The sequence below is a fragment of the Oncorhynchus clarkii genome, unplaced genomic scaffold (assembly GCF_045791955.1).
Source record: "Oncorhynchus clarkii lewisi isolate Uvic-CL-2024 unplaced genomic scaffold, UVic_Ocla_1.0 unplaced_contig_7912_pilon_pilon, whole genome shotgun sequence".
Lineage (NCBI taxonomy): Eukaryota > Metazoa > Chordata > Actinopteri > Salmoniformes > Salmonidae > Oncorhynchus > Oncorhynchus clarkii.
In genome coordinates, this window is record NW_027260856.1 from 70,218 (window position 1) to 86,768 (window position 16,551).

General features: G+C 44.7%; 1 protein-coding gene across 1 annotated transcript; it reads right to left on the reverse strand.

The window, feature by feature from the left end:
- LOC139401935 (arf-GAP with dual PH domain-containing protein 1-like) lies at window positions 1-16,551 on the reverse strand. The gene is made up of 10 exons (XM_071145956.1): window positions 16,429-16,551; window positions 14,655-14,746; window positions 11,686-11,768; window positions 6,564-6,676; window positions 3,925-4,071; window positions 3,039-3,122; window positions 2,657-2,719; window positions 1,999-2,070; window positions 1,143-1,371; window positions 1-393 (listed from the first exon to the last, which is right to left on the reverse strand). The coding sequence occupies exons 2-10, from the start codon at window positions 14,741-14,743 to the stop codon at window positions 365-367; spliced, it is 909 nt and encodes a 302-aa protein (XP_071002057.1). The 5' UTR covers window positions 14,744-14,746; window positions 16,429-16,551; the 3' UTR covers window positions 1-364.

Here is a 16,551-nt window from a genome sequence, read left to right on the forward strand (position 1 = left end):
TACCTTCATGATTAAAGTAATGTGAATAAATTATGGGTATTAAGTGGTAAGCAGTAATGGGCAGTCACTACCTTCATGGAAATTTTATTAATTTGTTTTATTCTGTGTTGTTACAGTATTCAACCCACATTATGAATAGCGCATTTAATGTAAAAAATACTTGATTATTTTCTTATCTAACCGAAACCGAACCGACCTCAAAAAACACTAATCACTCAGCACTAGCAGCGCCATTGAAGTGTATGTAGTCAACTTGGTGGGACTTTTCTCATTATGAGGAGAAGGATCCTATTTGTCTGTCCTCATCCAGGGGGTATGTCCAGCCTCCAGTCCAGCCTCCCTCTTTTTCCTTCTCCTCCTCCTCTCAGGGCTTGTGCTTAAAGTGGGCCTCCACTGCAGAGAGAGAGAGAGAGAGAGACTAAATCAGTCACTTAACCAGGTACCAGAATAAATCAACTGTGTAAAATAGAGTGGTTCAGCTCCACATAAACTGTCATAGCCTCTACTGCCATGAACTCAGTGGAGGCATATACAGTGGGGCAAAAAAGTATTTAGTCAGCCACCAATTGTGCAAGTTCTTCCACTTAAAAATATGAGAGAGGCCTGTAATTTTCATCATAGGTACACTTCAAGTATGACAGACAAAATGAGAAAAAAAATCCTACAATGTGATTTTCTGGATTTTTTTTTCTCATTTTGTCTGTCATAGTTGAAGTGTACCTATGATGAAAATTACAAGCCTCTCTCATCTTTTTAAGTGGGAGAACTTGCACAATTGGTGGCTGACTAAATACTTTTTTGCCCCACTGTAGCTATCAATTCACCAATCATCAGAAGGGCATCAAATGTATTGGCGAGAAATATCCACCAACAGAAGGTGATTAGGTTACTATTAGTATGCTGGAAACCTTACTCAACTAAGGGGCGGCAGGTAGCCTAGCGGTTAAGAGTGTTGGGCCAGTAATAAAAGGACGCTGGCTCGAATCCCCAGGCCGATTAGGGGGAAAATCTGTCTGTGCCCTTGAGCAAGGCACTTACCCCTAATTTATCTTAGAAGTCGCTCTGGATAAGATTGTCTGCTAAATGTAGAAAATGTATGAAATCCTTGGACAAATCCTGGGTAGAGCCATGCGAATGGTTACCTGCATATTCCTGGGGCAGCATAGGTCGATTCACCAAACCCTGAAAAGCAGCCATCCAATCCTGCTGCTCCTCCTCGGTCTCGCACGTAAACAGGAACTTCCTGTCGGGCGTTACTATGGTGATGCCAAACTGCCAGTGGTAGCCCTGGGTGGATGGGGGAAGGCCGGGGAGCACAATGTAGCTGTTCTCCTTACTACCAATGAACACCTCACCGCGCGCATAGGCATCCTCACAAAGAAACAGAGAGGAGAGGAGACTCAGTGTGTGTGTGTGTGTGTGTGTGTGTGTGTGTTTAACTATACTTGTGGGGACCAGAAGTCTCCGCAAGAATAGTAAACAAACAAAAATTTGACCAACTGGGGACATTTTGTTAGTTCACCCATGGTCAAATGCTATTTCTAAGGAGTTTAGGGTTAAGGTTAGAATTAGGTTTAGGTCCAGGGTTAGGAGCTATGGTTCGTTTTAGGGTTAGGTTAAGGGTATGGGTTAAGGTTAAGTTTAGGGTTAGGGGTTAGGGAAAATAGGATTTTGAATGGGACTGAATTGTGTGTCCCTTAAAGGTTAGTTATACAAGACCGGGTCTGTGTTTACCTGTTACGTGTGTAATGTGTGCGCGTCTGACCAGCCACATTGTATATTAGGTCCAATAAATAATTTGGGTATGTTTGTTTGCATAATATGACATGCAAATAACATTAGTTCAGTACCACTGTACTATAAGTGCCACAATGCTAATTTTGGAGCCTGTTGAACCGTAAGCCCTAAATAAAGTGTTACTAATAGTACTGAAATGGTACAGCACCATCTCTTTGACCCATATGACATGGCACCTCATTTACCCACTGACTATCTTACCAGAGGATCCTTGAAGTACATGAGTCTCCTGTCATCCATAGTGAACCATCTCTTCTTGAAGCCCTCTGTGTGCTGTAAGAGGGAAACAGGAGACCGAGGTTGAAGGAATTAAAGAGGCTGTACAGAAGTTCAGTTGCTAATGATTCACCTAAATGTATTGTCTTTCTGTTCAATGAGGTCATTCTCTTTAATGAAGAAACGTTGTTTACAACTGTGATAATGCACTATTATTGTACTCTCATAACTAATGGCTTTATTGGCTTACATACAGGATCACATACTGGAATACCAATTCATTATCCACACCAAGCAGTACAAGGCAAGCATTCAGCTCACAGGCCCAGCAAATATACTGTGGCTGAGGTTGTACATGGCCATTATTAATGCGGTAGGTTTGTGTGGTACAAATTAAACCCCATTCGCAGTGAAACCCGATGGGCTGATAAAGTTAGAAGCATTAAGTGCTGTGTCACAAAGTAACTAAAGTGTAAGTAACTGAAGTGTAAGTAACTAAAGTGTAAGTAACTGAAGTGTAAGTAACTAAAGTGTAAGTAACTGAAGTGTAAGTAACTAAAGCGTAAGTAACTAAAGTGTAAGTAACTAAAGTGTAAGTAACTGAAGTGTGAGTAACTAAAGTGTAAGTATTAAAAGACTTCACCTTTGGACCCGTCTTCTCCATGTAGCCTTCCTTGATGTAGTTTCGTGTCAGCTTTGGCACCAACTGGACGAATACATGAGAAGAAGGAGAAATGTTTTATTCTGTGACCATGTGATGGTGTGTAGCCAGTCCCAATTCCCTCCCTACCCCTTCTCATTGGCCCTAACCCTTCCATGTTTGCAGATCCATAAGGTATAAGCAATATGATGGAGGATACACCAGTACACTGCTAATATCTATCAAGACCCTTGGGATATGCAAACATTGAAGGGTTAAGGCCAAGGAGAAGGGGTAGGGAACAGAATTGAGCCAGCTGTATATAATACCTGTGTATACTAGAGAGGAAGGGACTGAAAACAATAAGATAATGAGAGAGACTCACATCAGCGTGATGGGCCCCAGGGAAAGCGACCTGTAGGTAGTGAAATCTGGCTGCTCTGATGGCGTTGAACCAGTCCACCATTTCCTTAAAACACAACAGACATGCTAACATGATCTGGGTCCTGTTCAATGGGCATGAAACGGAAGGCAACTTTTTGTGCTACCTACACTGAACACGACCCAATCTCCATACACACTGACACCCGATAGAGACTCTTTCCTGGCATTAATCCACCATTACTGTAAACAGTAGTCGACTTTGATTTCAGAGTATTTCCTACAATGTACAGTATGTCCTGCAGAGGAAATATACTCCTAGTCAGCTGCCAGCCACTTCACAACACAAATGCTCCTGACAGTCAATAGACAGTCCACTCCTGAGTGAACCAGGGAGGTACTTACTGAACTTGACCAATAAGAAATGCTCATTTATGTTTTCCGTTGAAAAATGTTTTGCTACAGTGTGCTGAACAAACATGACCGAGATGAATGTAATTTTGTGGGACTTGTGTGAATGCAAATGAACCATTCTGGAGCATGCAGATATCCAGAGCAAGTCAAGAGAATGTCATCTTTAACACGACCCTGAGCAATGCAGGTCAACAGTCCCATCATACTTGATATACATACTGATTGCTCAGGGTCGTGTTCATTAGACACCAAACAAAATAAAAACTAATTGGAACAGGGAGGGACTACTTCAACTCATCCAATAAGAGACGTCATTTTCGTTTCTAGATCCAAATGTTATTTTTTATTTTGTTGTGCACCCTAATGAACATGGTCCAGGAGTCGACTATACATTCCTGACTGTCTATTTGTGTCCAGCAGCAGCCAAGCGAACACCCAACGACCACACAACATTGCCTAAAATGTGTTCACCTCACCTTGCCATCCTTGTGGTAGACAAAGATGTTCCTAGTGCTGTTGTCCTTCAGATAGGTGACCTGCAGGCCGTGAGGCTGGCCGATCTTCCCAGGCTGGAAGGAGGCATTCAGGGTGTGAATCTTCATCAGAGCCTTGGGCTCTCTGGCCTGTACAGGGAGAGAAGGCAGGGGGAGGAGAGTATTCATCATCATCACTGTCATCATCATCATCACCACCGTCGTCATCATCATCACCACCGTCATCATCACCATCATCATAACCACCATCATCATCATCACCACCAACATCATCATCACTACCACCATCATCATCATCACCATCACTACCACCATCATCATCACAACCACCATCATCATCATCATCATAACCACCACCATCATCATCACCACCATCATCATCATCATAACCACCACCATCATCATCACCATCAACATCATCATAACCACCATCACTACCACCACCATCATCATAACCACCATCATCATCATTACCACCACCATCATCATCACCACCACCATCATCATCATCACCACCATCATCATCATAACCACCATCATTATCACCACCACCATCATCATTATCACTACCACCATCCTCATCATAACCACCACCATCATCATCATCATCACCACCACCACCATCATCATCATCACCACCATCATCATCATAACCACCATCACTACCCTCACCATCATCATCATCACCACCATCACTACCACCACCATCATCATCATAACCACCATCATTATCACCACCACCATCATCATTATCACTACCACCATCCTCATCATAACCACCACCATCATCATCATCACCACCACCACCATCATCATCATAACCACCACCATCATCATCACCACCACCACCATAATCATCATCACCACCATCATCATCATAACCACCATCACTACCACCACCATCATCGTAACCACCACCATCATCATAACCACCACCATCATCATCACCACCACCACCATCATCATCATAACCACCACCATCATCATCACCACCACCACCATAATCATCATCACCACCATCATCATCATAACCACCATCACTACCACCATCATCATCATAACCACCACCATCATCATAACCACCACCATCATCGTAACCACCACCATCATCATAACCACCATCATCATCATAACCACCACCATCATCATAACCACCACCATCATCATCACCACCACCATCATCATCATCACCGCCATCATCATCATAACCACCATCATTATCATCACCACCATCATCATTATCACCACCATCATCATCATCACTACCACCACCCTCATCATAACCACCACCATCATCATCATCACCACCATCATCATCATAACCACCATCATCACCACCACCACCATCATCATAACCACCACCACCATCATCATCACCATCATCATCACCACCATCATCATCATCATCACCACCCCTACCACCATCATTACCACCACCACCACCATCATCACCTCCACCTTCATCATCACCACCACCATCATTATCACCACCACCATCATCATCATCATCACCAACCCCACCATCATCACCACCAACATCATCACTACCACCATCATCATCATCATAACCACCACCATCATCATCACCACCAACATCATCATCACTACCACCATCATCATCATAACCACCACCATCATCATCACCACCACCATCATCATCATCATCATCACCACCATCATCATCACCACCACCATCATCATCATCATCATCATCATTGTTCGGCTGCAGAACAATCAACTATGAGCTTCCTCTAGTAACTATAGTCACTAGCAAGGTTTATTATTTTATGTGGCTGAAGCCAGTGTTGTCCCCCATCAGGCCTAGAATGTATGGGAGGTATGATGTTCACTGACACCCAGGTCTTCTTTTGGTGGAATGTAGAGTATGTAGAATTTGTCCTGAACAACTGATTAAGGGTCAGATATTCTTTGCATTCAACTGATGGTTAAGGTAAGGATTGGGAATAGAGTAATCTGATCTGTGGTTAAGGTGAACTTCTATTTGAAGCAGGGACAGGGAGTGGCCAACGTTTATGGTGAGGTATGTGGTATCATACTTTACTGGAGTTAACATGCATCTTTTGTTGATATACAAAGTAGGAGACAATGTCACTATGTGGAACAGAACAACTGGGGAATGTGAGCAGATTAGAATCAGAAGTTTGAGACGATAACAGTGTACTATTGTCAGAGATAGTCAGGAGAAAGGAATGAAGAGGAGGAGGACGGGGAGGAGGATGAGAAAGGAATGAGGAGGAAGAAGAAGAGAGAGAGAGGAGCGAGAGGAGGAAGGGGGTATGATAAATGGGAGATTTTGCATAACGATCTAAGCAATTATAATATACCTGACATTTCCCAAGGTGTGTGTTATTTCAAGCAATTGCAGCTCAGGACCTTAGAGTGCATTTGGGATGAGACTCAGACACTCACAAATGAAAAGATAGAGAAGAAGTCTGAGAGAGTTAGGAGGAGGAAGAGAGAGGGAGGGATATAGAGAGGGGAGACAGAGAGGGAAGTGAGAGAGAGAGAGAGAGAGAGAGAGAGAGAGAGAGAGAGAGAGAGAGAGAGAGAGAGAGAGAAAGGGGGGAGAAAGAGAGAGATATACATAGCACTACACTCACATCATGCTTGTTGTAGTACTTCAGAGCACCATCCCGCTCTGACAGAATACATTTTCGACTCAGGAACTGTCCGTTATCTCGGCCCCGTTTCCATAGAAACCCCTCTCGGTACCCTGGAAGGAGAGGAGCCACAGGGGTCCCATTCCAAAGACAAAGGAGCAAAGGAGAGGAGGAGAGAGAAGGAGATGAGGAGAGAGAAGGAGATGAGGAGAGCGTAAAAGGGGGAGCCACAAAATAACAGGATTCAGTAGTGAAGCTTGGGTCCAGTAGAGCCTGTGTGTGTGTGTGTGTGTGTGTGTGTGTGTGTGTGTGTGTGTGTGTGTGTGTGTGTGTGTGTGTGTGTGTGTGTGTGTGTGTGTGTGTGTTGCTGAGGCTGGGTCAAGGTGGTGATGTCTGTCGTCCTGGCCTTTAGCTGGTATGAATAATTCACCTTGAATTGTCTCAGCAGAGATCAATGGCTTCTTCCAACATTACGATCAATGCTGAAATCAACACTCTGCCCTATTCAGCAGGCACACACACCATGGCTTTGTGCTCCCTGTCTGTTTCTGTCACTGGCCTCTCTGTCCTCACTAAGTCTCAGCCAACAGACAGAGACAACTAGGACTGTCACTGTCACTGCCCTGCACTGCCAACACACACACACACACACACACACACACACACACACACACACACACACACACACACACACACACACACACACACACACACACACACACACACACACACACACACACACACACACACACACACACACACACACACACACACACACACACACACACACACACACACACACACACACGTGAATAGAGTATTAATATCAAACTATCAAATCCCATTAATCTGAAATGCACTAAAAGACAGACAACAGTTTGTAAGAATGAGACTGAAGACTGAATAGCAGAGTGACATTGCATCTCAGTTAATACTGCTGTGAAAGTGTTCCATTCTCCTTAAAGCCTACGCAGACTGTACAATTTTAGCTGTCTTATACCACCATTTTGCCGTCCCAGAACAATTGTCCACGTCATGAGAACATTCTTAGGTTGCAAATGATTTTTGGACATCTTGGCTCGTTCAGTGTGACGGGGTCTACGGTCGGACATCTTGGCTCGTTCAGTGTGACGGGGTCTACGGTCGGACATCTTGGCTCGTTCAGTGTGACGGGGTCTACGGTCGGACATCTTGGCTCGTTCAGTGTGACAGGGTCACAATTATTTCACCCTTTATCGTGTAGTGTGGCTGGTGGTACGAGCCAGTCCCGGTGACTGACCAATAGGAAGACGGCTGGCACTGAGTATGCACACAATAAAACGATTAGGGTGAATAGTCAGATTAATATAATAATTTGATTTAAATGTTTACATGTTGTGAAGGAAGAAGGATGTCCCTAATAATATTGCTTATAAACACATCTGAAATCAAAATAAACATTGTACTACAGCGACCATGTTATTTGGGGAAGCCTGTTTGATTCTGAGTTTGAACATGTAGAGTTAGTATGTGAAAACTGTTTCTAAGATCAGACTTTCAGTTCACTCACACATAAGCATAGAGAGGCTTGGCACATGTGCAGATCAAACACACCGCTGCAGTTTAAGTAGTCAACGTCGGCTGATGTCATCAATCACAGAACTGAAGCAAATCATACAATCTGGCCAGGTTGATATCAAGGGAAACGTGCTGGAAGTAAGAAACACAAGTACTGCATTTATTCTTCCATCCCTCCCTCTCTTCCTTACTTACTCCATCGCTACCTCCCCCTCCCCCTTTCCTCCCTCTCTCCATCCCCCACCTCTTTCTCTCCATCCCTCCCTCCCCCTCTGCTTGGTGTAGTGATGAAGTCATCATGCTCTGAGAGAGAGAGAGAGCGCGAGAGAGAGAGAGAGAGAGAGGGGGAACGGTGGATAGAGGGAAAAGGAGAAAATACGAGAGTGAAATAAAGATGAAGAGGAAACAGAGAGGAACAGAGAGACAGATGCAGAGATAGATAGATAGAAACAGAGAGGAACAGAGAAGCAGAGACAGAGAGAGAGAGAGAGGGAGGTAGACAGAGAGACAGCTAGATAGATAGATAAATAGAGAGAGATCGAGAGAGAGAAACTGAGAGACAGCTAGATAGATAGATAAACAGAGAGACAGATAGAGAGACAGAGATAGATAAACCCAGAACACGCCCGCCATTCAGCCACTGGCACAATCCTGGTACAGCCACATCACTCTCTATAGTACCATTAGTGCTAACAGAGATCACAGCTGACAGACTCCAGGTCAGATCTAACACCAGAGTCAGCTGAGACAAGAACCAGAGTGAGTCACTGGGAGTAGGAGTGTGAGTAACCATGTTAAAGAGGTTTTGCTGACTTCCCCGGAGTCAGATTAACTTGTGGATATCATTTTTACATATCTGCATCCAGTATGAAGGAAGTTATTTTCGTGAGGTATTTTTGCGAGCCAATGCTAACTGGCATTAGCACAAAGACTAACATGCTCCCCAGAGTCCAGCTTCATCCACGAGTTCATCTGACTCCAGGGAAGTCAGCAAAATCCAAACTATCCCTTTAAGGTTTATTCCTCTTTGGCAGCAAAGAGGACAGAGACACTCATCAGAGAGATAATGATGATGAAGACTACATGATGACTGACTGACTGACCAACTGACATTGACTAACCGACTGACCGACTGTGTGTGTGTGTTTGTGTGTGTGTTGCTGAGGCTGGGTCAAGGTGGTGTAATCTGTGTCATGACGTTGGCCTGGGGCATAGGTTTATGACAGTCATAAATACCTCTTTCCCCCTTTTTCCTCTCTCTATCCTACTGATGTTACATTTGCAAAACCCTTGGTTAACATAGAGATTCTGGGAACATCAGAAGGTGGGGGGAAATGAACTATATTCTGGTAATCCGACCAATTGAACATATGCGGTGGTACTTAATGAATATGATGTCAGTTCGGTTGTCATCTGAGACATTCTCATCAATGATAAGATGACATAAACTCTACAGTGGAAAGTCTACACATCGGAGTTATCAGATTCACATGGAATTGTTGTTCAATTTAAATGTTTGAATATGAAATTATTTGTGATGAAATGCGATTTTAGCTTCTAAAATGTGAGATTTGGGTTTTCATATGATAGGGGTCTGCTCAATCAGTGGCCCGCCCCTGTGAAGGGACATGGGCTATACAACTTTTCAAACACGCCCTCCTCTCCCTTGCTATATAAGCCCTTGACGACAATATAACCTCCTGTTCCGAGGATGTGAGGACGACGGTCCTATGACAGAATGGTTCAGATAATAACTACAGAACGAAGCCAACATCAGCGTGAGCTTTGGTTGCGAATGATATGAACTTTGAACTCTTATTCACTACAGAAGTGATACCTCCTAGCCGTTAAGTTAGCAAGAGCAGATGCAAATGAGGGTTAGGAAGGAACAGACAGAGTATCCCATCTACCACACAACGACGTTACTACAACGTATCCAATTGACAACCAGAGACATTCTTCAAAGGACTCGGTTGGGCAACACGGCCTCCCATCTACCACCAACCTACCGAAGCTTAGCTCAGAGTAAATATTTATTGCATTTTCCTTTTCCAAATGAGCGGTAACTTAGAATGCATAAGATACTGTATTTACGATAGCACAGCTTCTTCCCTTTGTTCCTCAGTCTTCCCGCTCTTTCACTCAAACCCAGCCCTTTTCTTTCGTGTAACAAGCTGTCATATCTGTTCCGCCCGCTAGGGACGTTTTCCTTTATGACGTAATTTGTAATCAAGTTATGATTTAATTATGTGTATGTGTAATTGTGTGTGATTAGTTAGGTATTTAGTAAATAAATAATTAAACCCAATTTTGTATTGCTGATTCAACTTGTGAGCCAGGGTTCGTGCAGATAACCAAGAATTTACCACTTTCAGATGAGACTGAATTAAGATGACGATTAATATTGACTGCTATTGATGTAAAATATTACTAGGTCTTTAAGAGTTTATTCGGAAGATAACAGCTCTATAAATGCCCGACACTCTAGTTAATTACATTTACATGATTAGCTCAATCAGGTAATATTAATTACGGAGAAATTATTTTATAGAATAGCATGTCATATCATCTAATCCGGCATAGCCAAAGACACGACATCTGTTTGCCCCCAAAAAATATTGTAATAAGTAGATGATTACTGCTTGGATTACTTTTAAATTCAGAAAGGATATTTGTGAAAAAAAATACATCACACCATTCTGTTTTCTTAATGGTTTTTCAATTCAGCATTGAAAAAAGGCGCAAGTTTCAGTTTGTTCCACCTGAGTGAGTCTCACCACAAGTCAGAGACCGATATGATGACACACCAAATGTGTTTGATTGATCCTTTTTGTCTTCTTCTAATGCCTCTTAAAGGGAAAGTAATCCAAAAGTAACTGAAAATAATCTGATTTATGTGACTGAGTTCGGGTAATCCAAAAGTTACGTTACCGATTACAATTTTGAACAGTAACTAACGGATTACATTTAGAAACTACCCAACCTTGTTAGCACATTTCTGTCTCGCTTTCTGCATCACAGAGGGTTTTAGTAGAGGAAAGGACGACAATGTGGCGGTCGCTGAAGCGAGATGACAAGGCGGCACAAGGCTTATCTTATTACCGTTTCCAAGTAACAGCTCTTTACTGCTCATGTGGTCCTGAGATAACATGATGTAGGCATAGCATTGATAAATCCACATGAATGGAAAGAAGCACGAGAAAAAACTCTCACAGTCAAATCTCTCAATGTTGAATGGCCTTTGATATTATTTTAATGGATTTCCAGGAAAGAGATGGAATGTTGAGGTCTCTTTCTTTCTTTGTTCTCTCTCTCTTTCCCACTCACTATTTCTCTCTTTCTTTCACTACTGATCAGCTGTTCATCCCTAGAAAGTTCATTATTCTCTGAGTGTGGAATGCAGGGGTGTTGAGGAGCACACTGGGGTGGGGTGGGAGGATAAAGACAGAGAGAAAGGCTCAGGCTCAGTGTGTGTGTGTGTGTGTGTGTGTGTGTGTGTGCGTGCGAGCGTGCTTGTTTGTATGCATATGTGCATGTGTTTGTGTGTGTGTGTACTCAGTCTTACCTGCAGAGTAAGGCTCCTGTCTCTCCACACACACAAACTCCTTCCTCTCGTATCTGGCTCTGATCCACTGTTCCCGAAGGAGCCTGCAGAAACACTTGGTGTTTGTTTACTATATTTACTGTGTTTATGCTTGAAAAGATTCACTGTCAATAATGTCTGATTAACCAACATGGATGACAGATCAGGGTGGCGTTCATTAGGGCACGCAACTGAAAATGTTTTGCAACGGAACACAAAAAGGAGTATTTCTTATTGAACCAGTCCAGATAGTTCCTCCCTGTTTCAGTCCGTTTGGTGCCTAATGAACACAACCCTGGAGTTCTCATCCAGTGAGTGTATAATGGTGTACTTATCTTTTAAATATTATAAATATTATATTGCTCCTCTGCCCTGTAAAATAATATTTCCCTCACTATCTCTCTCTCTTCTCTCTGTCTGTCTTATCAGTAATCTGTCTTAAAATGCACACAGGCAATATGAACAAACATAAACGTATAAAGCCTGAGACTGTGTGTGTTTGTTTGCTCTGTCTCTCTCTCTCTTGTGTATTCTACTCTTTCTAGTCTCTCTACCACATCTCATCAACCCTCCTCTCCTCTCGTGTATTCTACTCTTTCTAGTCTCTCTACCACACCTCATCATCCTCATCTCCTCTCTCGTGTATTCTACTCTTTCTAGTCTCTCTACCACACCTCATCAACCCTCCTCTCCTCTCGTGTATTCTACTCTTTCTAGTCTCTCTACCACACCTCATCAATCCTCTCTTCTCGTGTATTCTACTCTTTCTAGTCTCTCTACCACACCTCATCAACCCTCATCTCCTCTCTCGTGTATTCTACTCTTTCTAGTCTCTCTACCACACCTCATCATCCTCATCTCCTCTCTCGTGTATTCTACTCTTTCTAGTCTCTCTACCACACCTCATCAACCCTCCTCTCCTCTTGTGTATTCTACTCTTTCTAGTCTCTCTACCACACCTCATCAATCCTCTCTTCTCGTGTATTCTACTCTTTCTAGTCTCTCTACCACACCTCATCAACCCTCCTCTCCTCTCTCGTGTATTCTACTCTTTCTAGTCTCTCTACCACACCTCATCAACCCTCCTCTCCTCTCTCGTGTATTCTACTCTTTCTAGTCTCTCTACCACACCTCATCATCCTCATCTCCTCTCTCGTGTATTCTACTCTTTCTAGTCTCTCTACCACACCTCATCAACCCTCCTCTCCTCTCTCGTGTATTCTACTCTTTCTAGTCTCTCTACCACACCTCATCAACCCTCCTCTCCTCTCTCGTGTATTCTACTCTTTCTAGTCTCTCTACCACACCTCATCAACCCTCCTCTCCTCTCGTGTATTCTACTCTTTCTGGTCTCTACCACACCTCATCAATCCTCCTCTCCTCTCATGTATTCTACTCTTTCTGGTCTCTCTACAACACCTCATCAATCCTCCTCTCCTCTCGTGTATTCTACTCTTTCTAGTCTCTCTACCACACCTCATCAACCCTCCTCTCCTCTCTCATGTATTCTACTCTTTCTAGTCTCTCTACCACACGCTCATCAATCCTCCTCTCTTCTCTCTTATCGCTCTACTCTATTGCGTGTGGTTGCCTCTCACCTCTATAAATACCTTCCCACATCTCCCCAGCAGTAAAAGCCCTGTGTAGCAGCTTAAAATATTATTGGTGATTGTGTTGTTATTGATATCACTGGGGACCATTCACTGGTTGAATCAACATTATTTCCACGTCATTTCAACCCCAAAAATATGTGTGATTGAATCAATGTGGTGAAAACAAGTTAGATTTGAAAAGAAATCTAAATCCAATGACATTTTGAAATGTTTTTCTGATTTGACATTGAATTCAGGTTAGTTGACAACTCAACCAAATGTAAATCAAAACTAGACGTTGAACTGACGTCTGTGCCCAGTGGGACTGTTATCCCCCAGGAGAACCAGGCGGAGGACTCCATTTGGAAGGGTACTGTCAACACTTGGGCCATTATCTTACATCCGGTAGCGTCTCTCCTACACTCGTCCCTCAACCAGAGCAAGCGGAATCCTCGAGCTATCTGACGTAAGACAATGAATACACTGTGGCTGCATTCCAAACTGTTGCCTTTCCTCTGGCCTCGGCCATTGATGAATAAACATTGCACACCTGAAAGGAGGAACCTGTGTAGGTAACCAACATCTGGTAATGGTTCTACCTCCTAGACTCTAAGTGGAGCTTCCTCCATATGACTATAAGCCATTTAGTCTTTGAGAGGTTGTCATTTTACTGGTGTGCCAATGAGAAGCCCACAAGCTTAAAGTTGGTCATGTTTGGTGAAGTTTGGTAAGCCAGGACAGCAGACGTTTGTTCATGTTGGTTAAAAATCTAGCCTTTGTATTGTGTTATGTTACAGTGTTTAGAGGGCCAGTGAGTGGAGCGGTCACTCAGACAGAGGGTGACCCAGCTGAGCGACCTGGATCATGGCATGAAGGGGTGGGTGGTTAGGCCAGAGGTCTATGTGTGTTCGACGGTAGTAGGGCCAGGGACCAAGACACTTACTGGCAGTCTGTGTGTGTTGGACGGTTGTAGGGCCAGGGACCAAGACACTTACTGGCAGTCTGTGTGTGTTGGACGGTTGTAGGGCCAGGGACCAAGACACTTACTGGCAGTCTGTGTGTGTTGGACGGTTGTAGGGCCAGGGACCAAGACACTTACTGGCAGTCTGCGTGTGTTGGACGGTTGTAGGGCCAGGGACCAAGACACTTACTGTCAGTCTGCGTGTGTTGGACGGTAGTAGGGCCAGGGACCAAGACACTTACTGGCAGTCTGCGTGTGTTGGACGGTTGTAGGGCCAGGGACCAAGACACTTACTGGCAGTCTGTGTGTGTTGAACGGTTGTAGGGCCAGGGACCAAGACACTTACTGGCAATCTGTGTGTGTTGGACGGTTGTAGGGCCAGGGACCAAGACACTTACTGGCAGTCTGTGTGTGTTGGACGGTAGTAGAAAACAGGCACCTTCTGTTCATATTTGGCTTTAGCAGCATTGTTGCCGTTGGACGCCATGAACTACAATCACAGAGAGAAAGAGATGTTTCATGAGCTGGGTTTCATTCACACACACACTCATGCATACATGCACATATACACTGTGCTGGCATGCACACATGATCAATACCAAACCTTGACACCTCCCCCTTATCTCTAACCTCCCACCCCCTTATCTCTAACCTCCCACCCCTTTTCCTCTCATTCTGCCTTCCTTTAGTTCATTTAGTCTCCATCTCCCTTCTTTCCCTTCCTCCGTCAATTACCTGCCAGAATTAGAGCTGAGAGGCTGCCCACATCTGCCTGCATTACTCCATGGGTCCTGCAGGACAGACTCACCTCTACCTCTGCATTACTCCATGGGTCCTGCAGGACAGACTCACCTCTACCTCTGCATCACTCCATGGGTCCAACAGGACAGACTCACCTCTACCTCTGCATCACTCCATGGGTCCAACAGGACAGACTCACCTCTACCTCTGCATTACTCCATGGATCCAACAGGACAGACTCACCTCTACCTCTGCATCACTCCATGGGTCCAACAGGACAGACTCACCTCTACCTCTGCATTACTCCATGGATCCAACAGGACAGACTCACCTCTACCTCTGCATCACTCCATGGGTCCAACAGGACAGACTCACCTCTACCTCTGCATCACTCCATGGGTCCAACAGGACAGACTCACCTCTACCTCTGCATTACTCCATGGATCCAACAGGACAGACTCACCTCTACCTCTGCATTACTCCATGGGTCCTGCAGGACAGACTCACCTCTACCTCTGCATCACTCCATGGGTCCAGCAGGACAGACTCACCTCTACCTCTGCATCACTCCATGGGTCCAACAGGACAGACTCACCTCTACCTCTGCATTACTCCATGGATCCAACAGGACAGACTCACCTCTACCTCTGCATCACTCCATGGGTCCAACAGGACAGACTCACCTCTACCTCTGCATTACTCCATGGGTCCTGCAGGACAGACTCACCTCTACCTCTGCATCACTCCATGGGTCCAACAGGACAGACTCACCTCTACCTCTGCATCACTCCATGGGTCCAACAGGACAGACTCACCTCTACCTCTGCATTACTCCATGGATCCAACAGGACAGACTCACCTCTACCTCTGCATCACTCCATGGGTCCAACAGGACAGACTCACCTCTACCTCTGCATTACTCCATGGGTCCTGCAGGACAGACTCACCTCTACCTCTGCATCACTCCATGGGTCCAACAGGACAGACTCACCTCTACCTCTGCATCACTCCATGGGTCCAACAGGACAGACTCACCTCTACCTCTGCATTACTCCATGGATCCAACAGGACAGACTCACCTCTACCTCTGCATCACTCCATGGGTCCAACAGGACAGACTCACCTCTACCTCTGCATTACTCCATGGATCCAACAGGACAGACTCACCTCTACCTCTGCATCACTCCATGGGTCCAACAGGACAGACTCACCTCTACCTCTGCATTACTCCATGGATCCAACAGGACAGACTCACCTCTACCTCTGCATCACTCCATGGGTCCAACAGGACAGACTCACCTCTACCTCTGCATCACTCCATGGGTCCAGCAGGACAGACTCACCTCTACCTCTGCATTACTCCATGGGTCCTGCAGGACAGACTCACCTCTACCTCTGCATCACTCCATGGATCCAACAGGACAGACTCACCTCTACCTCTGCATCACTCCATGGGTCCAGCAGGACAGACTTGACTTTGCTGATCTGGGAGATGTTTCTATGGAGACCCGAGCAGCTCTGACACACAAACACACCCAGGGTGTAGGACGCCCA